At 59.3% G+C, this 24,048-nt stretch overlaps 2 protein-coding genes across 3 annotated transcripts; one reads left to right on the top strand and one right to left on the bottom strand.

Annotated features, from left to right (window-relative positions):
• The first annotated feature begins 4,306 nt into the window (after window positions 1–4,306).
• Window positions 4,307–18,733, top strand: RAB17 (RAB17, member RAS oncogene family). 2 transcript variants are annotated; one of them, XM_066345616.1, is made up of 6 exons: window positions 5,005–5,337; window positions 10,231–10,384; window positions 14,018–14,169; window positions 15,066–15,191; window positions 17,533–17,626; window positions 17,880–18,733. In XM_066345616.1, exons 2-6 carry the CDS (start codon window positions 10,234–10,236, stop codon window positions 17,990–17,992), a joined length of 636 nt encoding a protein of 211 aa, XP_066201713.1. In that variant the 5' UTR covers window positions 5,005–5,337; window positions 10,231–10,233; the 3' UTR covers window positions 17,993–18,733. The 2 variants fall into 2 exon arrangements, with proteins under 2 accessions (XP_066201714.1, XP_066201713.1); XM_066345617.1 differs by lacking the exons at window positions 17,533–17,626; window positions 17,880–18,733 and adding an exon at window positions 15,870–16,101 and having other exon boundaries at window positions 4,307–5,337.
• Window positions 18,734–21,766: 3,033 nt separating this feature from the next.
• LOC136379058 (uncharacterized) lies at window positions 21,767–22,660 on the bottom strand. Its single transcript, XM_066346526.1, has one exon. It carries the CDS (start codon window positions 22,658–22,660, stop codon window positions 21,767–21,769), a length of 894 nt encoding a protein of 297 aa, XP_066202623.1.
• Between the last annotated feature and the right edge of the window lie 1,388 nt (window positions 22,661–24,048).

Here is a 24,048-nt window from a genome sequence, read left to right as displayed (position 1 = left end):
GGGAGACGGGGTTCCTTCGGAAGGCACGTGGTGGGGAGGGGCTAGGGAGACGGGGTTCCTTCGGAAGGCAGGTGGTGGGGAGGGGCTAGGGAGACGGGGGTTCCTTCGGAAGGCACGTGGTGGGGAGGGGCTAGGGAGACGGGGTTCCTTCGGAAGGCACGTGGTGGGGAGGGGCTAGGGAGACGGGGTTCCTTCGGAAGGCACGTGGTGGGGAGGGGCTAGGGAGACGGGGTTCCTTCGGAAGGCACGTGGTGGGGAGGGGCTAGGGAGACGGGGTTCCTTCAGAATTACGTGGTGGGGAGGGGCTAGGGAGACGGGGTTCCTTCAGAATTACGTGGTGGGGAGGGGCTAGGGAGACGGGGTTCCTTCGGAATTACGTGGTGGGGAGGGGCTAGGGAGACGGGGTTCCTTCAGAATTACGTGGTGGGGAGGGGCTAGGGAGACGGGGTTCCTTCGGAATTACGTGGTGGGGAGGGGCTAGGGAGACGGGGTTCCTTCAGAATTACGTGGTGGGGAGGGGCTAGGGAGACGGGGTTCCTTCGGAAGGCACGTGGTGGGGAGGGGCTAGGGAGACGGGGTTCCTTCGGAAGGCACGTGGTGGGGCGGGGCTAGGAAGACGGGGTTCCTTCAGAATTATGTGGTGGGGAGGGGCTAGGGAGACGGGGTTCCTTCAGAATTATGTGGTGGGGAGGGGCTAGGAAGACGGGGTTCCTTCAGAATTACGTGGTGGGGAGGGGCTAGGGAGACGGGGTTCCTTCGGAAGGCACGTGGTGAGGAGGGGCTAGGAAGACGGGGTCCCTTCGGAATTACGTGGTGGGGAGGGGCTAGGGAGACGGGGTCCCTTCAGAATTACGTGGTGGGGAGGGGCTAGGAAGACGGGGTTCCTTCAGAATTACGTGGTGGGGAGGGGCTAGGAAGACGGGGTTCCTTCGGAAGGCACGTGGTGGGGAGGGGCTAGGGAGACGGGGTTCCTTCGGAAGGCAGGTGGTGGGGAGGGGCTAGGGAGACGGGGTTCCTTCGGAAGGCAGGTGGTGGGGAGGGGCTAGGGAGACGGGGTTCCTTCGGAAGGCAGGTGGTGGGGAGGGGCTAGGGAGACGGGGTTCCTTCGGAAGGCAGGTGGTGGGGAGGGGCTAGGGAGACGGGGTTCCTTCGGAAGGCAGGTGGTGGGGAGGGGCTAGGGAGACGGGGTTCCTTCGGAAGGCACGTGGTGGGGAGGGGCTAGGGAGACGGGGTTCCTTCGGAATTACGTGGTGGGGAGGGGCTAGGGAGACGGGGTCCCTTCGGAAGGCACGTGGTGGGGAGGGCTGGGACGTGCTCACAATGGTCAAGTTTGTCCCCCCACCCCACCCCATCGTAGGCTCTGCTCTAAACATTGATCCCTAAGTGCTGTACTTGTAAAGTTAGAGACGTATTACCGCACAGAGACAAGAAATGAGGCCCGGCCACGACAGACAGCCGGTGTTGTACGGGTAGATTGTTCCGTGTGTTATCAGGCATGTTAGTGGCATGCTAACTCATGTTGCATTAAATTGAGTTAGCGGAAGGGTCAGCTTCGTGGTGTCCGAGCTCTGGTCTGGAAACATATTAAATGCCTCATTTATCACGTCTTCCTGTTTCTCCAAGCATGTCGCCCACTGTCTGCCAGCTGCCTCTCGGCCCGGCGGGCCTGGGTCTGCACACCCATGGTGCATTTTCTGGAAGGTGGACCCTGTGCGGAGGCCGTGCAGGCCCTGGGGGTGGGCTCGGGCTCCGTGGGGGGGAATTCTGCGGTCTCAGGATACAATGCAGAAATGAAGGAGGGCAGAGTCCACGCATACCTCACCCACAAGGAGGGGCGTGGCTGGTCGATGGCCAGCTGGGGGCCCTCCCGTGTGGCCCACAGGGTGTGGCTGTGAGGAAGAGGTGCTCCAAGTCAATGACTTGCACAGTGCCTGGCACATAGTAGGTGCTCAATGAAAGGTTAGCTGCTTTACTTTCTTGTTGGTTGTTTCTTACCTTCGGAGAATTGGACGAGGCCTCTCTGCCCTCACCCCTCTGGCCACCGACCCCAGACGCCCTTGGGGACAGTGTCCTGCTCCAGGGCCGCACACTGCACTCACACTGCTCAGAAAGCCCTTCCCCCTCCCGGCCTTTAGGCAAGTTTCTTCTGCATTCATTCTTGTGTCAGCATTTCCTCCTGGAAGAGCCTCCCTTGACCCTTCCTCTTCCACCTGGCCAGGTAAACAGGTCTCTTCTACCCCATGCCTGCTTGCTTGCTTGCTTTCTTTCTTTCTTTCTTTCTTTCTTTCTTTCTTCCTTTCTTCCTTTCTTTTCTTTCTTTCTTTCTTCTTTCTTTCTTTCTTTCTTTCTTTCTTTCTTTCTCTTTCTTTCCTTCTTTCTTTCTTTCTTTCTTTCTTTCTTTCTTTCTTTCTTTCTCTCTTTCTTCTTTTTCTGAGAGAGATTGAGAGAGGGACAGATAAGGACAGACAGACAGGAACGGAGAGAGATGAGAAGCATCACTTCTTCATCGTCCCACCTTACTTGTTCATTGATTGCTTTCTCATATGTGCCTTGACCGGGTGGCTACAGCAGAGCGAGTGACCCCTTGCACAAGCCAGCGACCTTGGACTCAAGCTGGTGAGCCTTGCTCAAACCAGATGAGCCTGCACTCAAGCCGGCGACCTCGGGGTTTAACCGTGAGGTCCTCCTGGGTCTTCGGTGTCCCAGGCCGATGCTCTGCCTCCTGCGCCACCTCCTGGTCAGGCTATCCCGTGTCTTCTTTAGGGCGTTGTAGGACCTGGGGTGGCCGCCTCTGTGTGGGCACCCCTCCTGTTACTGCTGGCCCTGGGCGCCCCGAGGCAGGACTTCGCCCTGCCCTGCTCTGCCCAGCCTGGCCAGCAGCCAAGCCCCACACTGAGGATTGAGCGGAGAAATAGAACTCGGTGTTCAGAAACCCCTGCTGGAATTTTCCATCGAGATAAGTGCGGGTGAAGGTTTCGTGCAAGGCAGGCAACCATTCCTGCTTATCTCCAAGGTCTCGGGAGAGGAGAGCATTCTGACAGATCTGCACCTCAGATAAGGAGCACACTGGACGTTCGGGCCTTGGCCACACTCTGCTCTCTGCTGGGAAGTCCCGCGGGGGAGGGGAGCCCCAGGGGGAAGAGTCCCGCGGGGGGAGGGGAGCCCCAGGGGGAGAGGAGGCCCCCCCTCCTGCCCCCAGATCCACCCAGTGCAGTCGCCACACTCTGCTCTCCGCTGGGAAGTCCCGCGGGGGGAGGGGAGCCCCAGGGGGAGAGGAGCCCCCCCCACCCCCAGATCCACCGAGTGCAGTCGCTGGGCGCTGGGCACGTCCACTGGGAAGGAGATGGGTTGCCAATCTGAGCCACACCGGACTCTCTTGGCAAGGGGCAAGGAGTCCACTGGTGGGGCATTCTGCTGAGCTTCTCCAGACGCTGCGTGGGTGTTCAGACCAGACACTCTCCAGGGGCCTTCCCAGCTCCAAAATTTGTAATTTTGCATTTAAAATTTTTTCCCCCATTCTTTGGGGGGGGGGGAGAGAGAGAGAGAGAGAGAAGGAGGGCAAGGGAGAAAAGCATCAAATCCGTGACCTCGGGGGCTCCAGGATGGTGCTCTATCTACTGAGCCACCTGCCAGGGTTCATTTTCATCTCTTTTGAAAGTGGAGGAAGCATGAGTGGGCCGCCTGCTCACGCAGCTCGGTTGAGGGCCCGGGGGGAACGCTCCCTGTTGACGCTGACACTGGAGCCTTGGTAAAGTGCCCAGAGAGCAAGTCTGAAGTTGGTACAGCCCTGCACAAATGATGCTGCTGTGGTCATGCAAGGAGATTGCTTATGTATCATTTTTGCCTGACTCCCACAGTGAGTTTCTGGTGTGGACATTCCCACGTCCAGGTGGGCTTATGGCCAGGGTGCCTGTGCTGTGTCTCTATCCTCCCTGCCCGGTGGTTTGTCTGTGCCAGAGCCTGACCACACCCCACTGCTCTCACACACATGCACACACACACACACACGCACACGCACGCGCGCACACACACGCACGCACGCACAAACACATGCACACGCACGCGCACACATGCACGTGCACACACATGCACACACTCACACACGCACACACGCATGCATGCACACACATGCGCACACATGCACGCACACACACACACATGCACACAGATACGCACACACACACATGCACGCACACATACACACACAGCCACAGGAAAGGAATCTTCTGATTTAAACGTGAGGTCTCAGGTTTCTCCTTCCGCGTGTGCTGGGGCCAGGTCACTGTGGCCAGCGGTGAAGGGAGGCACGCAGCCTTTGGTCCAATGCCCTCGCCTGGGAGTGAGGAGACAGAGGGGCAGTGACTTGCAGATTACAAGGAAAAGCCCCACCAGGTTACAGGCTGGGCAGGGTGTCCCTGAGACCACAGCAGTGATGAGCCCCAGGACCCCTGAGTATCTGAGTTCAGCCCCCTTGGTGCTCCTGGGCCCTTGGAGGTGGGAGGTCTCATGTCTCATGCGGTGGTTTGGGGTCGGCCGTCGCCGAGGTTGCCTGTGCGGGCTCACTGTGTGTCACCTGGCCAGTGTTCCCTCCCCGGGTGCTTGGGTCAGGTCCTGGGCAGGCAGGATTCTGCCGTGGCTCCTGAGATCCTGCCTGTGGTGGCTCTTCAGAGGAACACAGGTTGGAGGGTGACAAAGATGGTGGATGGCATTAGAGACCCACAGCGCCCAGCCCCTGAGTGACACCCAACCAGGACCTGTCCTCTGACTCTGAACCGGCCCCGCTGGCTGGCCTTGGTTCCCAGGTGCAGGCCTGCAGGGCCTGGCTCCCAGCTGTCTGGCAGGACTGCGTCCACATGCCTGAAACACCTTCTCTCCTGGGTTGCCAGCATCCGGCGGGCAAAGCTGCCCGCAGCCCCAGGATGGAGCAGGGGGAGGTGCTGGAAGGAGCCCTTCCGAGGCTCAGGAACACAGCAGCGCTGGGTGACAGCGAACTCACTTCCGGCTGAGTGCCCAGGTGCTCCTGTGGGCGGCTCTAAGGTCCAGCCTCCACCCGGCTCCTACCCCAGGAGACCACATGACTGGAGGACCTTGCCCTGGGAATCCTGGCAGAAGGACGTGGTCTGACTCAGGGGCTGGGGGCCGAGGACTGGGCTGCTCCCACCCAGTCTCTGCAGAAGCCCAGCCTCCGCCCGCCCAGCTGCCTCGGCCTCCGCCCAGCGGCCCGGTGAGGAAGCCAGCTGACCTTTCCCCAGGACAGAGGGGGACAGGCAGGGGCCCTGCAGGACCTGGTGATGACGAGCTGTCCAGCTCCCTGGAAGTGACCAGGCCTGAGAACACGTGAGTCATTGTTTAAACTTCTGTGCACTTGGCCGAGTGTCTGCGTCTGTCTCTGTGTGTGTGTGTGTGTGTGCATATCCGTGTCTGCCTATGTGTGCACCTGTTTGCGTTAGTGTGTGTTTGTGTCTGCATGTTTGTGTATATCTCTGTGTGTGAGTGACTGTGTGTCTCTTAGTGTGTGTCGGTGTGTCTGTTCCTGTACCCACCAAAAGGGCACCGTGAGGAGGGGGGAGGAGTTCTAATGAGGGCCGCCATGCCCAGTTTGGACTCAGGTGGCTTGGGAGGTCAGGGTCCTGGAAGGAGGTTCATGTTTAAATTCCAGCGACAGGCCTTGCAGGTCAAGTGCTTTTAGTGAGGAAGGGTTCAGATGTTCTGTCAATAAAGTAACGTCGGAGTGAACAGCCCCATAATCTCAGCGTGCTTCACTGACTGGGGAAGGCCCCACACACGAGGGACAATAGAGTCAGCAAGCCAGATCCTTCCCTGGGAGGCCCCGCAGCCCCGAAAAGGTGAGTTAGGGTTTGCAGTCCTTTCTTTTTCCTTTGTGGACGGGAGATGGACTGGTCAGAAGTGAAAGGTCCACATCCAGGTGCTAGAGCGGGCGTGTCTGTGAACCCTACTCACGAGCACCGGGTCCCTGAGAGCGTCTCTGTGTCTTTAGAAAGACTTCAAAGAGCCCACCTTGATTAAAAGCTGGAGGTGGGGTCAGGCTTCACGTTTTCCATTTTCTTTCTGAACAGAGGGCTTCAACTTCTGATAATTGAAAGCTTACAACCTGTAATCACACACACACACACACACAAATTACACATAAAAAATGCTTACTGAGCCTGATTCATTACAGAAAAAAAAAAAGAATTAAAACCTAATAGAGATCCAGTAGTAAGAAAATGGCTCGGCAGCTTGCAATAGCTGTGGGAATGTCCCGCGGTCACTAAACGTGTAGAAGGTGCGGGTGGAGCAGTGTGGAAACTGCCTTCGACCCATGTTTTTCTAAAGGTGGGAGACCAAAGCGGGTGTTAAAACTCTGGGCTTTGGTTTGTTTGTGTTTAAGATTCATTAAAAAAAAAAACTAGTAGAAAGTAGGCAAAATGCTTTTCCTCGTTGTATTAAGGGTATAGGATTATGAGTGATTTAATTTTTCACATCGACAGTGATATGTTTGTCGTAGAGTAAATAATGCTTTTAAACAAAGAGATGTATTGTTGCCAACGGAGTAAGGCACTGGCGTGTGGCATTTTAGGAGTGGTACACGCATTCATATCTTACCCATTTTGGTTAATTCAAACACATTTGAGGCTCATGAGTTTCTGGACTCAAGAAGGGTTTTATTAATCGAGATTCAAAGATAGCGAGGAAAACTCGAAGGAGTGTCTTCAGCACGCGAGGACACATCGCTGTGGGGGTGTCAGAACTTTCTAATGAAGTCACAGTACAAGTTGAGGGACTAAGCCCTTCCAGCCAGAAGCAAGGTGTGAGCCGGTTTGGCACCGAAAGCTGGGAAACTCCATTCTGAAGAGTTTTCCCTTCTCTTGGCTTCATTTCAGGTGGATGTAATTGTAAGATTGTGTCAGGTTAGGGTGTGTAACATGTTGATCCGATACATTTATGTATTGCATTAACTAACACTTCAAACCTGTTACTTAATTGCTATTTTTTCTTTCTTTCTTTCCTTCCTTCCTTCCTTCCTTCCTTCCTTCCTTCCTTCCTTCCTTCCTTCCTTCCTTCCTTCCTTCCTTCCTTCTTTCTTTCTTTCTTTCTTTCTTTCTTTCTTTCCTTCCTTCCTCCCTCCCTCCCTCCCTCCCTCCCTCCCTTCCTTCCTTCCTTCTCTCTCTCTCTCTCTCTCTCTCCCTCTCCCTCCCTCCCTCCCTCCCTCCCCTCCCTCCTTCCTTCCTTCCTTCCTTCCTTTCTTTCTTTCTTTCTTTCTTTCTTTCTTTCTTTCTTTCTTTCTTTCTTTCCTTCTTTCTTTCTTTTTTTGTCTGTGGTGAGAGTATTTAGTATCCACTCTGTTAGCAACCTCCAGGTATATAATACAGTATTGTTAGCCATGAACTCCATGCTGTCTGTTAGACCCCCTCCCCCAGAATTTATTCCTCTTATAACTGGAAGTTTCTACTGTTTGACCCTATCTCCCCCTTTCTCCCAGCCTCCGGTGACCATCACACTGCTTCCTGTTTCTCTGAGCTCAGGGACGGGGTGGGGTGGGGGGTGGGGGGATGGGAGGGTGGGGGGTGAGGGGATGGGGGTGGGGGGTGGAGTGGAGAAGCAGTTTATAAATCCGGACATGCGATAGAGGCGGCGGTCCTCTGGCCGATGGGTCCAGGCCTGTGGCTCCTGGGCAGGGGGGCACACTGCAGTGTGGGTGTGTGCAGAGGTGGATTAAGGTCGGTTGAGGACCTGGGCGCAGAAGAAAATATTGGGCCCCTTACATTAGAAAAAAGTGTCAAGTTGGGGTTTTGCGGGGCCCTTCAGAGGTCGGGGCCCAGGGCGTGAGCCCGATGCTCCTGCCGTTAAATCTACCTCTGGGTGTGGGAATCTCAAGTGGCTGACATCCCGCCGGGTCTGGCATGTCCAGTGTGGGTGTGAAGGTGGCTGTCTGGCCCCCTGTCCTGCCAATCCTAAAGCCCTGCCGGGCCTCTCAGGAATGGGGTGGTCACACGGGGGGGCCCCTGAGACCTCCAGCGCAGCTTCCATAGGAGGCTCTGTGCAGCCCCGGTGGTGACGGCGCCCACCCCTCGCCCGAGCACCCGCCCAAGGTGTCCGTAAAGTGAGAGACTTTCTGCTCGTCCCGCCACCCCAGCTGAGCAGCTAGAGGCCGTCCTGTTTGGCGTCTTTGCGACACCGGCTCGCCGCTTGCCGAGCTAGCGGGGGTGCGTGCGCCTGGCTGTGCCGACCACGCCCCAGAAACGACGTGTCTGTCCTGTGGGGGCTTCTTGCCAAGTCAGTCCCGTGCACGTTTATGACCTCGTTATTGGGCACCTACTGTATGCTCAATGAATACAGTCCTTGTGCTCGTTTGTGGCTACAGCCCTGCGGGAGAGATACAATGTTAACAAAATAATCATAGACATGAAATCTCTATGATTTCATGGAGAGAGGTGAGTCATTAAAAAAAAGAAAAGGTTCTAAGGATGAAGGTGGAGTTTAAAACTGAGACAATGTCCCTGGGGAAGAGGAACCGGGCACTGTCGGCCCCATGACGTCTATGTTGTTAGCTGCTATTTTTGGGGACTGGACATGTGATCGAGGACAAGGAGGGCTGCTGGGCTGGACCGGGATCTAGATCCCACAGGCCCCCTCCCTGGAGGCCCCCCCCCGCTTGTTTGCAGTGGGTTGTAGACAGTCTCTGGCGACACTGGACTTTGAGAGGACACCTTGTTATCGCAGCTGGGGCTTCGCTTGGCGCTCTGGACTTGCTGAGTCACCAGGGCTGTAAACGTCACCCCTGGAGGCCCCACTCAGGTGTTTTTCTGGTTCTTTGTACTGTTCATTTCACTTTGCCTTCGGAGTTTAATTTTCTACCAGTGGGTCAGAAATCTGAGGAACGAATGAAAGGCTTCGGGTTCTTGCACGGGTGGGTGGGTTCTTGCAGAGCAGATGGGCCCCTCCAGGACCCTCGCTGGGTGGCGGTGGCTCTGTGGAAGGCAGGGACCCAGGGCGCTCATGACACCCCGACACTGATAAGCTGACAGGACCTTGCGGGCTTGGGTGGGTCTCGGCCACGTTGCTCCCGGAGCCTGAACCCCAGCTCATTCTCAGCTGAGACCCTGCCTCCCTCCCAAGTCACTCCTCTTCTGTCTGTGGCTCGAAGAAATCTGTCCTCTGCTCAGGCAAAAAATGTCAAAACACCGATGTTTCCATGGGTCATTTGCTTTTCCACTCGTTTCCACTGTACCGTGTGATTTCCTCTCTTGTTCCTTCACCCCTGGGTATGGTTTGCCTCCCAAGAAATTCCCACCACACTCATGAAGCATTCGTGTCAAAAACAACAGCCCGTGTGGGATTGGACGTCTGTTCTGAACCACCACGCGATAGCAGAGACAGGGTTCGCGGGAACACGGTCAGTGACGACCAGGATGCAGTCAGCAAACCCAGACCAGGACACCCCAGGCCGCTGTGACTCCTCCAATGAGCGCAGTGTAAGGGAGAAAGAGTGAATAGGCGTGCACTGGGATTCACCGACGAAATAACTGTGTCTGGGACTGGCTTTCAACTGACCTTTGTGGTGGGGGACGCACGAGGCCCGTGGGACGGCCTCCTTTCTCTCCGCTGTGCTCTGAGCCCGACATTTTCCAGAATGGACACATCGCATCCTGAAGGTGTGCCCGGTTACTCTGCTCACAGAGGGTTTTCCTCCAGGGCGCCTCAGGGTGGGGTCTGAGGCTGGGGGTACCCTGGGAAGGCTGACCTGCTTTGACATCCTGGGAACACCAACCTTTTTAGGTAGATTTTTTTCCTTTTTTGGTGAAATGCCCACTTTAATCCACGTCCACACAGAGGGAACACGTTACCTCCCGTGTGTTTCAGATACTTTTTGGAAGAAGGAAGGATTAGTGGAGTGAGGACCATCAGCCCATGTTATGACAGGCCCGCCGTGGTCGCTGCTCAGGGGGCGCGGCCGTTGGTTGTCCCCTTGTCCCTGCCGACAGCACCGAGATGCTGCCCCCGCACAGCTGCGCACGGCATTGCCCACCGCAGAGCTCTGGGGCCTCGCTTTGCAGAGGAGGCGGCGGCGGACAGAGTGGAGCTGGGCCTCTGACGTGGAGCCCCGTCCGTTTGTCCGTCGGTCTGTCCCAGGCTGTCTGCCCTGGGAAGCAGTGCTCCCGGGTGCACGCGCTAAGGTTTGTCGGCGGCTGAGGGTGGACCTCCTTCGGTTGCTGTGTGTCTCCGCAGGGCATGGCGCAGGTGGACAGGGCCCCCCGGCCCGAGGGTGGGCAGCCCTACGTGTTCAAGCTGGTCCTCCTGGGCAGTGGCTCTGTGGGCAAGTCCAGCCTGGCTCTCCGCTACGTGAGGAACGACTTCAAGAACATCCTGCCGACCGTGGGATGTAAGTGACGGGAGCTGACGGCCGGGGTTAGTCTCAATCAGGGCAGCGATCGCGGTGGGGGGACACGGGGGGCGGACGCTGACCTGCAGCCTCGGTTAGTCTCCCAGGGGAGGAACCAGGGCAGCGATCGAGGTGGGGGGACACGGGGGGCGGACGCTGGCCTGCAGCCTCAGTTAGTCTCCCAGGGGAGGAACCAGGGCAGCGATCGAGGTGGGGGGACACGGGGGGTGGACACTGGCCTGCAGCCTTGGGCGTCACCGGCCGGGCAGGGCGGGGATGAGGTCTCTGTTGGGCAGACATGTGCAGCATCTGGAGCTCAGCGGAGCCTGCGGGGGTGGACGTCAGGGTCAGCGACTCTGGCTCACAGTGGTTGGTTGGGGGGGGGGGGTGAGATGGTGCCGGGGGCGGGAGCTCAGAAAGTCCCCACAGGCTCTGACACTCAGCCACCTGGCCACGCTGGCCTTTCACCCTCATCGTCGCCCTGTGCTAATAGCCCTCCCTGGGCAGGTTCCCTCTGAGCAGTCTCCTTCCTGCCCGGACCCGGTTTGCCAGCCTGGCCTGGATGGGGCATGGGGGGCAGCGGGGGGACCCCCTCACTGTGCCTGTTTGTTAAAGAGGACCCCAGGGCTGGGCTTCCGGAGGTAAAAGTCCATGTAGTCTGTTGGGCGGTCGGCTTCCTTCACGTCCAGCGAGGGGGCGAAAATGCCGCCTTCCCACCCAGCATAGGAAAACGCCGCGTGCTCTCTGTGCCAGGCCTCCTGGGGGGCAGCAGCGGCGTGGGGGAAGGCACCGCGCTGTGCATCCCGGCTTCCTGTTCAAAGGTGAATGGAGGAGCCCCTGCTGGTCTGAGCTCCATCGTTCACTGGCTGGTCCGGCATCTGTTGGGCGAGGCCCGTCCCAGGCCCCCGGGAGGTGTGGAGGATTCTGTAGCGAGTCAAACAGCCGTGTCCCCCCCTCAACCCCCACCCCGTTCCCCTGAAACAGGTCCTCCCCCAGCCCTGGAGCCCACCTCCTCCCTCCCAGGGGAAGACCCCGCCCCACAGCCGGGGCTCTGCCTCTGCCCTGGGCTGGTGCTTTGCGCCCTGGCTCCCACTCCGGTGTCTCCGGCATCGTAGCGGGGAGTGTGGACGGAGGAGGCAGAGGACAGCCAGACTAGACCAGCCCGGTGGCTCTCAGCACTCCAGCCCCCCTTCTTAATTCAGCCTGACACCCCCCCACGGGGCCCGCACGGGTTTACTGAGCACTGGCTCTGTGCCCGGAGCTGTGCTGGGCACTGGGGACGTGGAGGTGGGCGACCTCCCTTTGCTGTAGCAGCTGAGTCCTGGGTGGGGGCGAGGGTCTCCACTTCCGTACATCTCGGGGTCTGGTCCACGTGTCCCCCTGTGCACCTGTGTGATGCTGCAACCTTCACGGTCTCCACTTCCTCACATCTCGGGGTCTGCTCCACGTGTCCCCCTGTGCACCTGTGTGATGCTGCAACCTTCGCAGGTGGACACTATGGTTATTACTTTATCATCAAATGCATATAAAACTATTATCACAATATGTTGATTAGCACTCTATTTTATGTAGTCTATATTACTTTAGTGACCGTGCCATTAGAGACGTGGACATTCCCCCTTTGCAGATGAGGAAGTGGACCACAGTCGCTCCCTCCCCTCGGTGCCTGTGAAAGTCCGTGCAACGCAAAGCCCCTCGACGGCACGCCCCGGGCTTCCCTCTCAGGCACGGTGTGGGCTTGACTAAGAAAACCTGCGTCTGTTCACGGGGTGGGGGTGAGTGGGGGAGCAGAGCGGCAGAGCGAGGAGGGCGCCCCCTCCTCCCTGAGAGGCTGCTGGGAGGTCTCGGAGGGGGTGGGGGCCAAGCACCCGGGCAGCAGGGGCGCTGGGTAAATGGGAGCTGAAGGAACTGATGGCTACATCTCCACGCTGCCCCCTGTGCCTTGGGGTGGGGGCGCCCCTGTGGCGGCCTCTCCGTGAAGACGGACTTAGGGATGTCTTAAGTCATGAATTACCGTGTCATGACCCCCTTTTCCTCAGACCCCCCACCCCACACTCCTGGGAGCAGGGTGGGGCCTTCAGGGCCGGGCAGCTCCGAGATGCTCCAGCCTTCTGGAAGGTTGGGGTCCCTGGGCCCCCTCCAGAGGGTCTGGATGCGTGGGTGACTGTTGGGGGTGGCTCCGTGGTGGGGGACGACCAGCACGGGGCACGGCTCCCCTGAACAGTTCACGGGCTGGGCAGAGTACCCCGTTCGGAAGCAGGTGGAGGACCTGGAATTGTGGCAGACAGACCCGAAGCTGAGTCAGACTGGGAACCCTGAGTGAGCGCAGCCCCGGGGACTCAACCACGTGTTGGGGGGAGACCACAAATACCTCGGAGCTCCTGGGCACCCCCAGTCACCAGGAAGGCAGCCCGTCCCTGCAGGGGAGCTGTGCCCATCTCCGCTCGACGCTTTCTTAGTGACTTCCTTTGGAGGGATGGTGACATCTAGTGGTCGCCTGCGTATTTGCGAGTGGAGCCCAGAATGAACCCCAGCTGGACGGGGCCTGGTGTGGGAAGGGAAACCGCTAACAAACGTGGCCCACTTTGCCCCTGGCCCCCTGCCCCTCCAAACTAAGGACTTACTGACCCACCGTGCCCCCGGGAAGTCATCCATTTTGCATTCCCTTCTGCTTGTAATGACTGCTACAAGTAGGCTTAAATTAGTTAAAAAAAAAAGGATTTTGTTAACATATATTAGAGGCACTTTTTAATTTGGGGCAATAAAATACCCCAGTTAATTCTTTAAAAAATATTTATTAATTTTAGAGAGGAAAAAAGAGGGAGAGAAAGAGAGAGAGACAGAAACATCCATCTATTTCTCTATGTGTCCTGACCGGGCATCAAACCTGCAACCTTTGCATCTCAGGATGACTCTCTAACTGACCGAGCTATCCCGTTGGGGCTCCTCCAGTTAACTCCATGTTGTTCATTGACCAGGCAGGGTCTATTCCGCTCACCTAGTGGAAGGCATTGTGGCTTTCGGAAGCCTCCAGAGAGAGAGAGAGAGAGAGAGAGAATGAGCTGACCTCTCAGCTAGGGAGCAGGGCTGGAAGTGTCCCCTGTGGCCGGGCCACCTGCGTTGAGGTTTGCGGTGGGACCAGAGGGGGAAGGATACCTGATTTGTGCTGTAACTGGGGCCACAATATAAACCAGCATCAGCTTTAACTGGAGCCCTACCTGTGGCCCTCTCCTGTCCCTTCCTCGTCCCCTGTCTTGTTCTGTGTGTGACACACCCTACCCACTATGGGGGTGGTGCATCCTGGTGCTACCAAACCACGGTTTGAAAATCACACTGTTTTGGCAGAGAAAGCTCAGATGTTAGAATTAGGACCCAGAGACTTGACCTTCCCACCCAAAGCCTCTGCATAATCGATAAAGGGTCTGCAGCAAATGACTTGTGGACACTTGGCTTTTGGTGGGAACTGCCACCTTCCAGAGCAGGTGTCTGCTCAGCCTTCCCGATCGGTCGTGGGCGACAGGGAGCGCGTGTCTCTGATGGGCTTGCTGGGCCCGGGGCTCGTGCTGGCCCGGCCTGAGCGGTGGGTGAAGACTGGTCCGCTCCATAAAGCTTCCTCTGGGCCCCGCGTCTCAGGTGCGTTCTTCACAAAGGAGCTGGAACTGGGCGCCACGTCTCTGAAGTTTGAGATCTGGGACACAGCTGGCCAGGAGAAGTACCACAGCATCTGCCACCTCTACTTCAGGGGCGCCCACGCTGCCCTGCTGGTGTACGACATCACCAGCAAGGTGAGGCTCACCTCGGGGCGGGTCTCCACTCCCAAGCCCCCTTCCCAGCCTCTGTCTGCCGAGGGCACTGTGTGACTGGCCTGTCCCAGCGCTTTGTGGTGACATCCCGACCACCAGTAGAGAACAGTGCAGCGGAAGTGGGTCACCTCCTTCAGGAAGCCCTCCCTGACAACCAACTCCTTCTCCTGCGTGGTTGGGTTTGTAGCCTTCCCAGAATACCCTGAACCACCCCCGTTAGGACTCCGTGAGTGCCCCCTGAGTTGGGGAGGGGGTGTCACAGAAACAGGGCGGACGCAGCCGCTGGCCGCACAGCCCACACACAGAGCACCACCGGGCAGGAGCGAACACGAGTGAGCAGACACCTGGAGTGGAAGGGAAGGGCGGTCTGGGAAGGCCACCGAACCAGCCCTGAGGGTGTGTGTGTGTGTGTGTGTGTGTGTGTGTGTGTGGTGGGGCTTCCTGCAGGAAGGCTGCAGAGAGGTGGAGGCAGCAGCAGGGGTTAGCCCTGCTGCGGTGCGGTGGGAGCAGGGCGGGGTGGGGCGGGTGAGCAGCAAGGGAAGGGGGTTCTCGGAAGCAGGCGGACTTGGTCAGCTTTGCTGTAGCAGGAAGGGGGCTACGTGGGGCCCAGGCCAGGGGCCCTGCTTCCTGATCTGCCGGGTGCTGTCCCGCCTCCTGGGCACTGCTAGTGGCCCAGACCCCCCGAGGTCAGAAAAAGGACAGATGCCCCCCTCAAGGGACAAAGCAGCCCTCGGGGGTGGGCGGGCTGTCATATGGGCAATGGGATCATGTGACCTTTTAGACAACGTGGCTACCAACATCCGGTTTTTCTCTCCCGGGATAGCTGGTGGGAGCTGCCCGTCCGTCTGGTCTGACGTCCATTTCCGCCCCTTTCCCAGGCCTCCTTCCTCGGGGCTCAGCAGTGGCTGAAGGACCTGGAGAAGGAGTTCCCTCCCGGGGAGATCGTGGTGGTGCTGGTTGGCAACAAGACGGACCTCAGCGAGGAGCGGGAGGTGACGTTCGAGGTAGGACCGGGCGCGGGTCATCGCGTCACCAGGAGAAGAGAGTGGCCTCGAAACATGCACACCCACTCAGGCACACACATTCATGCAACACGTGTGCGTGCACAGCCCCGCCCACCCACACATGCGCCTGCCACACACCCAGCACCGCACGCACACGCCCGTTCACCAACACTTACGCATACACTTTTGCTTTGGTTTCTTTTTTGGGCAGAGACTTCCAGTCTTTTCCAGAAAGGTCAGACCTAGAGACAGTCACTCCCAGGTGTGGGGAGTGGGGAGGCCCCCAGACACTGTCCTGAGGGCTGGCAAAGTGTCTCACCTGCGTCACACGGGAAACGGGGGGCCCGCCCAGGTTCCGCGGGGTCATGAGGAAGCCACGACCCTTTCCACCCCTCCATTCCGCACTGAGTGATGTGGGTTTTCAGATCTTTCCCCTTGTGTTCAGGATGTCACTGAAGAAGTGTAGAATTTCTCTGTTAGGAACTGAGCAAGGACAGAAAATAAAAAAAGCTGAGTCCTGGACAGTTGGCTGAGTGGTAGAGCGTCGGCTCAGCATGTGGATGTCCCAGGTTCAATTCCTAGTCAGGGCACACAGGAGAAGAGCCCATCTGCTTCTCCACCCTCCCCTTCTCTCTCTCTTTCTTTCTCTCTCTCCATCTCTCTCTTCTTCTTCTGCAGCCAAGGCTCAATTGGAGTAAAGTTAGCCCAGGTGCTGAGGATGGCTCCAAGGCCTCTGCCTCAGGCACTAAGAAGAGCTCAGTTGCTGAGCAACAGAGCAACGCCCCTGATGGGCAGAGCATCGCCCTCTAGTGAGCTTGCTGGGTAGATCCTGGTTGGGGTGCATGTGGGAGTCTATCTCTGCCTCCCCCCACCCCTCACTGAATTAAAAAAAAGCTGTCATTATTCTGTGAAAGGACCTACAGCAGAGAAAGTGCTCAGGGAGATGTGGGCAGGGGGCAAGGGTTCTGGAGGGGTGTGTGTGTGTGTGTGTGTGTCTGTGTGTGTGTGTGTGTCGGTGTGTGTGTGTGTCTGTGTGTGTGTGTGTGTGTGTGTGTGTGTGTGTCTGAGTATTAGATGCACGTGTGGGTGGATTTCTGGAAAGGCTTTGGTCAGGGAAAGAGGGGAGCCCAGGAGTGTGACAGGCGGAGGGATGGGGTGGGGGTGCAGGGCTCCCTGGGGGGAGGGAGGGCAGGAGGCCTCCCTGGGAGGCATTCGGGCTTGGAGGCGGAGACCCCATGTGGGGCATTGAGGCTCGAGGCCCTTATTCTGGGTAGCAGTGAGTCCCTGGTGGGTTCTGCGTCCCTGGGGACCGGAATGGATTAGAAAGCGCCCTGGGAGGCAAGGTCAGGAGGAACTGGGTCCCCGGGGCCTGGGCAGAGAGAGCCCCGGAGGCGGCAGCTCAGCTCTCGGGGTGGGAGGGGCCCGGGGCAGCGACAGCTCTGTCTCTGCCTTCCCAGCACCCCTGCGCTTGGCCCCTCCCAGCCGCCTGTGACAGGGAGACCTGGTGATTAGACTGCACGGGAGCAGCCACTCCGGGGCCTGGGCTGTGGTCCCCCCAGGGCCCCGGCCCCAGGTCACCACCCTGTCTTCTTCATCTTTTGCCCCCACTTAGCACCGCCGGGCATTGGGATGGGGGGCGGGCGTATTGCTGCAGACGCCAGCTGGCATCGGGTCGGGAGCCAGCAGGGCCCTGGGCTGGGGCAGAGGCGAGCTGCCCTGAGCCAGCACATTTAAAAAATGAATTACGTTGGCGTTTCATTTAAAAATAAATTCACAATTACAAAAAATAAAATGTTGCAAAAATAGTACAGAAAGTCCCGTTCTGCCCTTCCCCCAATGTTAACATGTTACATAACCCCAGGGCAGCGACCAAATCCCGAAACGAAAGTCCTTACAACACTACGAGGTGCCCCTGGATCCTGCTCGGATGTTCCTGGGGGCTGAGGGGTCTGCCCGCAGGTCTGGCCGCTGAGCGAGCTCCCTCCAGCGTGCCTGTTACTCCCTGGCCCGCCGCGCTGTTCCTGGCTCAATCTGTCCTTCCTGCGCCCCGGCCCAGAACCAGCCCCCCCCCCCCCCAAGGGCTCCTTCAATTGGAGAATGAATTTAGAAGCCAAGACCTCTGCTCATTCTCCGGGGTGGAGGGTGGGGGGTGAGGTCACCGTGGACCCCCTCCTGCGGGTCCTCGAGGACAATCTGGCAGGGGAGGGGCCAGGGGCCTGCAATGTAAGGACTAGAGCCACGTGCAACTATTGCGCACTTGAAGGAGAAAGAGGCGGCCACGAGCATTCTCAGGAAACCCTTCCCACGAGTAATGAGGGGGTTCCATGGCCGTTTTCCTCAGGAGGGGAAGGAGTTTGCCGAGAGTCAGAGCTTGCTGTTCATGGAAACCTCGGCCCGACTCAACCAGCAGGTGACCGAGGTCTTCAACGCCCTGGGTGAGTGACGGGCCCAGGAGGGCGGGGGTGGGGGTGAGGGGGTGGGGGGTGGGGGCATCGCTGCTCTGCCTGCTCCGGTCTTCGTTTCGGGCACCCTGGGACCCAGCAGGAGGTCACTGGGGATGGGAAGGTGAGCAGGAGGGTCGGGACCTGGTTTCGTGTCTCCCGGAAAACGTCAGGGAGGGGCGGAGCCCTGGGGGTGCCCGCGTGCAGCAGACCCTGCACCCCAACCGCCCTCCTTCTGTGCCCACAGCCCGGGAACTGCTGCAGAGGGCAGAGAGGAAGGAGAGCCAGGGGCCTCGGGGAGGTGCCCGGCTGGGCCTGAACCAGGGGCCCACGGGGCCGGCCAAGTGCTGCGCCCGCTAGAAGCAGCCCCTCCGGGAGGACCCGCCAGGGAGACGCCCCCACCCCCAGGCCCGGTCCCGGCGGGTCCTCAGGGTCAGCCACTGCCAGCTCCGTGTGGACGGTGACACCTGATTCTGACCCTCTGTTGACGCCGGCTGGTTTCTGGAGGGGACCGGGAGCTGGACACGCCTCAGAGTACCCACCTGGCAAAGCCCGTGGGAGTCGTGCAGGAGAGGATTGGTGCCACGTGTGGCCTCGCCTCCTATACCCGGGCACACACTGAGTCCCCAAGTGTGCCTGCCCCTGCCTGACTTGTCACCCCTTCTGCTGCTCTGGACTCAGAGGAATGAAACAAGCCAGAGGGGAAACAGGAACTGGGGAGACACCGGGATGGGGTGGCTGTGGTGGAGGGATGCTCACCTTACACCTGGTGCTGGGTACGGCCCACCGGCTCCTGGGAGTGGGCGGAGGGCGGAGCACGCTGGGGTGGGGGGTGGTGGCGGCCGTGCCGGGGGACATGGAGGGACCGTCACGGGGCTGGGCCTGTCCTCACTGGGGCTCAGTGAAGTTCTCCCAGGAGGCGTGGCGGCTGCCAGAGGGCCGCTGGGGACCCTCTCTTGGGTGTGAACTTGGTGACACCATGCTGTGCCCAGTGAGCTCACGGGAGGACGCAGCCTTTGAGCCTGAGGTGTAAATTGCCCCATCTATGCATTTTTCTCCAAAAATTAAACTGCTTTCTGTCACCCAGTCTTGGGTGAGTTAGCAAGGTGCGGATGTTATTGCATACATTCTAGGGGGTGGGGGCCCACGGTGAGTAGCTAAGCAGTCAGGCCACGCAGCAGGTGGTGACTAAGGTGGGCACGGACACGTCTCCAAGGTGACGTTTCACGCTTTCCCTGCCAGACGGGTCGCTTGAGGAGGTGAGCCCCAGTGGAAGGGTTAAGTGTCAGAGGTGCTGTTTTGGGGGAGTTAGTGTGGGTTTTCACCCTTGCCTCTGGGTTTATGATAAGCAGGCTTGATATTTTATGTATGTATGTATTTATTTTATTATTATTTTATTTTATTTTTCTGAAGTTGGAAACGGGGAGGCAGTCAGACAGACTCCTGCATGCGCCTGACCAGGATCCACCTGGCACGCCCACCAGGGGGCGATGCTCTGCCCATCTGGGGCGTTGCTCTGTTGCAACCAGAGCCATTCTAGCACCTGAGGCAGAGGCCATGGAGCCATCCTCAGCGCCCGGATCAACTTTGCTCCAATGGAGCCTTGGCTGCGGGAGGGGAAGAGAGAGACAGAGAGGAAGGAGAGGGGGAAGGGTGGAGAAGCAGATGGTCACTTCTCCTGTGTGCCCTGGCCGGGAATTGAACCCGGGACTTCCACACGCCGAGCTGATGTTCTACCACTGAGCTACCCGGCCAGGGCCCAGGCTTGACATTATAAATAAGATGCTGTGAGCATCTTAAAGGGCATCTTTGCTATATTGACCTTAAGGATGGACAGGGGACAGATAGAGAGCCTCCAATCCTGCTGACTTTGAACTTCTTGGCATCCGAAGGTCACCGGCATTTCTAGGGGTCCCTCCTATCCTCTCTCTGCTCATTCATCGTGTATGGGGACATCGGCTGGGCCCCCAGGCCCGGAACTTCAGCGGGGGCTCGCCAATGAGGGGCCCTGACAGGGGGCTGCCCAGGACAGAGGCCTGGTGTTGTCTCGGTTCCATCTCGGTGAGATCGGCACAGCGTGGCTGTGTTCCTGCCAAAGGTCGTGGCTCCCCTCGCAGGATCCTCCCTCCCAGCTCTGGCTGCTCCTCCCCCTCATCCCCCACAGCTGTCAGGCCCGGTGCCCGGAGTCTCCCCGCATCTCGCCGCACCTGGGCAGGCGTGACCCTAATGGGAGGAAGCTGGGGTCCTGGCTGGTCCGGCTGCTCTTCTGGGGAGACAGGGACAGCCCAGGTGTTCCACCATGCAGACTTTCCGCTGCCTCTTCCAAGTGACACGTCCCCTGGGACCGTCCTGGACAGAAGCAGAGCAGCGTTCTCAGGGCTTCCTTGTCACGACCTTTGAGAAAGGTGCCGGGATAGCTACAGAAACTATGTAACAGCTTCCGCGAGTTTCCTAGGAAGATGTAAGGCCACCTGGGGTTTCACTCCACCCTTTCCTTGCACGACTTCACGGGCGGACCCTGACAACTCTCTGCCACGTGTGTCGCACTTTCTGACCGTAGTGGAGCCGGACAAGTTCTCATTGCCACTGTTTCTGTTGACGGCTCCCACTCCCGTGGACACCCCTGCACCAACCAGGCGGGACCCACCTCGGAGGCCGCGGAAGGCCAGGGTCGCCCTCCGGCCACTAGAGGGCGATCTACCACCGCAGAATGCAGACCCGCGCCGCTGCTCCCAGGTCCTGGGAGTCCTCACCCCTGAAGGCAGGGCTTTCCGAGGCGTCTCGGAGGAGCTGGTGGACGGACTCGCCGTGTGGAGGTCAGGATAGAGCCAAGCCTGTGGGAACCCCGTCTTGCCAGGCTAGCATCGCCGGGTTAGGACGTGTGATTCAAACGTCCCTGGACTCAGAGCCACCAGGCAGCCTCTCAGGGACACCTGGAGTCCGGGCTCCCCATCGCTTGGGATACTATGGGCCCTTTCCCTGTCCTGCGCCCCCACGAGGCAGGTGGGGCTCCACCCCGCATTGGGGTCGCCCGGGAGATAGGCAAGCAGCACCCTTGCCCGCCTGATGAGGCTTTTACTAAACTGGTCCGCAGCCCGAGTGTGAGCCCTCCGCAGTGAACCGGCTGTTCGGGCGTGTGGAGGACCGCTGTGAGGGCGGTTCTGTCTGTCCTTCCTCTGGGGGGTGTCCAGTGCCCGGGATAGTGTGTCCAACGCTGAGGCTGGGAACCGTGTCCCCCCCCCCCCCCCCCGCCTGCCCGAGGAATCTGAAGGAAAGGCTGGCTTTTCTCGAAACAGTCTCCACCGCAGCTGATGGATGATTACGGAAGACCCTCTGGCCAGCGCTCTCCCACCTTGATCTCGGCCCGTCCCAGACGGCGTGGGAGGAGCCAGTGGGCACGGAGCCCGCGCGCTGAGGGGTGGGGCCGGCGGGCATTCACGGCTCAGAGGCTTCAGGATAAACGGTCCCAGGACGGTACTGGGTCCTGGGGCGGGGGGCAGTCTGTGAGCCCACCGTCCTGCTGCAGCCTGGGAAGCCGCCCCAGCCCTTCTCAGCCTGGGTGTGGCCCTGGGTCCTCCCAGAGCTGGTGTGTGTGTGCACGTGTGTGTGTGTGCACGTGTGTGTGTGCATGTGTGTGTGTGCGCGCGTGTGTGTGTGTGTGTGTGTGCACGTGGGGGAGGCGGGAGACATGGAGGAGGTGCCCAGGGCACCTAGAGTCACCCCGCTGACCTGCCCGTGACTGCTGTCCTTCCCATTCTTCTCTTTCTGGTGACCGTGTCCCCTCTGACTGCCCTGGAAGAGCCCCCTTTGCCCAGAGGGGTGACTCAGGGACCCACTTTTCTTAGAAAATTTATTTACTACCCCAACTTAGGACAACTTGAGAATCGAAAATTACCTGCAAGGTGTTGATAAAGAAGAGAGAAACATCTTCCTTGGAAGAATTGGCCTGACATGTGTGGGAGGCGTGTGAGAACCCCACCGTGCCACCGGGGTGCGGTTGTGGCCCCCAGCGAGGACGAGGAAGTCAGCGGGCGCTTAAATCACCGGCGGTAAAGGTGGACCCCTGCAGCTAGGAGATCCACCTCAACTCAACGATCAGACTCGGCATTGGTCAGAGTGGCCGGGGCCCCAGCATCAGACAAAATGCAACAGGAAGCAGGCAGAAGACTCCTGCGCGCAGTGAGTGAGAGGTTCCACCTTCCAGGGACAGGGCCGTGGGACTGCAGAACAGGGTGATGGCAGCACCAGGGGACCGCAGGACAGGGTGACGGCACCACCAGGGGACCGCAGGACAGGGTGACGGCGGCACCAGGGGACCGCAGGACAGGGTGACGGCACCACCAGGGGACCGCAGGACAGGGTGACGGCAGCACCAGGGGACCGCAGGACAGGGTGACGGCACCACCAGGGGACCGCAGGACAGGGTGACGGCACCACCAGGGGACCGCAGGACAGGGTGACGGCGGCACCAGGGGACCGCAGGACAGGGTGACGGCGGCACCAGGGGACCGCAGAACAGGGTGACGGCAACACCAGGGGACAGCAGAACAGGGTGACGGCAGCACCAGGGGACCGCAGAACAGGGTGACGGCACCAGGGGACCGCAGGACAGGGTGACGGCAGCACCAGGGGACCGCAGGACAGGGTGACGGCAGCACCAGGGGACCGCAGGACAGGGTGACGGCAGCACCAGGGGACCGCAGGACAGGGTGACGGCAGCACCAGGGGACCGCAGGACAGGGTGACGGCGGCACCAGGGGACCGCAGGACAGGGTGACGGCACCAGGGGACCGCAGAACAGGGTGACGGCAGCACCAGGGGACCGCAGGGCAGGGTGACGGCACCAGGGGGCCGCAGGGCAGGCTGACGGCGGCACCAGGGGACCGCAGGGCAGGGTGACGGCACCAGGGGACCGCAGGACAGGGTGACGGCAGCACCAGGGGACCGCAGGACAGGGTGACGGCAGCACCAGGGGACCGCAGGACAGGGTGACGGCAGCACCAGGGAACAATCCCACGTGTGGATCATTCTACCAGTTGTCGCTTCTCGGCTCCAGTAAAAGCCAACGTCACCACCAAACAAAGAAGTCAGAAATGAAAGAGCAGTGAGTAACGGCAGCCATGACTGTGGGAGGGAGACTGGCTTAAAAACAAAACGACAACTGAGACTTACTTCCCTGCCATATTTGGGGATTTCCGATTGCAGAAAAAACAGTACAAAATTATCACAAATTGTAGGCATGCTCATAATAGTGTGGTTATGTGGAAGAGCGTCCTTATTTTGAGGAGACACGTGCTGAGCTATGGGGGGGACGTGAAGGGCAGAGAGAGAAGGGGGCCGGTGAGAAAGTAGGCGCGGGCGTGACTGCTGCATCCCAAGGGCGGGAATGAGATGCTCCTCGTGATGATGTCCGAGTGTTCCCGTGTCCCCGTGTCCCATGTTTCCGTGTCCCCGTGTCCCGTGTTCCCGTGTCCCCGTGTCCCATGTTTCCGTGTCCCGTGTGTTGGAAACTGCTCATAACAAGGGGATGTGGAGAACACAGACCCATCTGCCTCCCCGGCACAGAGATGTTAGTTAGTTCCAGGGCAGCCCTCACAAAGTGTGGCAAACAGTGGAACCCTGTGGTTCCTCCGGTGTTGTGGAGCCTGGAAGCCTGGAGAGATGGGGTCCCCACGGGGGCTGGGAGGGAAGGTGCCCAGCCCCGCCCAGCTTCTGGGGGTGTCCTGCCATCTCGGTGCTCCCTGGTGTGCGGAACGTCACCCACCTCTGCCCCCATCCTCACATCACGGCTCCCACACATGTGTCTCACGAGGCATCGCTGTATCGGATTAGCGCCCCCCTCCGCCCCCCCATGACCTCATCTTAACCATTTACTGGAAGACCTTGTTTCCAAGGAAGGACACATTGTGGGGGCTCAGGACTTTCACATATGAACTCTGGGGACGCCATTCAGCTCAGAACACAAGGCGAGAGCCTGGGATTGTCTGGTGTCTAGCCTGCCGGCTTCCCAGAGCCCAGAGGGGCTGACTGCTGCCCTCTCCCGGCGGGTCAGAGGCAGAGCCGGACTTGAGCCACAACTGATTAACCTTGGGAAGGTCCTTCCCTCAGACCCTCTGAGGGGGCAGGTCACCACGGTTGACCCTCTCACTGCCCCCCCTGACGAGAAGAGGTGCAGCCCGTCTGGGTGGTCTGGGCCAGCTCTGGGTCCTCTCCTCGGCTGGTGAGCTGTAGACCCACCTTCCTCGAACAGAGCAGGGAGAGCCGGGGCCTGGGGTCCTGCGGGCAGCTCCGAGCCCTGGGCCCTCCGGAGTGTGGGTGACCAGGAGTCCTGCGGTCAGGGTGGGGTCCAGAGGCCCTGACAGCAGGGTGCAGGCCGAGATCTGAGCTTTGTGCTTAGCAGTAGGTGGTTGAAGCTG

This window comes from Saccopteryx leptura, chromosome 7 (genome assembly GCF_036850995.1).
Source record: "Saccopteryx leptura isolate mSacLep1 chromosome 7, mSacLep1_pri_phased_curated, whole genome shotgun sequence".
Taxonomy (NCBI): domain Eukaryota; kingdom Metazoa; phylum Chordata; class Mammalia; order Chiroptera; family Emballonuridae; genus Saccopteryx; species Saccopteryx leptura.
This window is presented reverse-complemented; position numbering and strand designations above follow the sequence as displayed.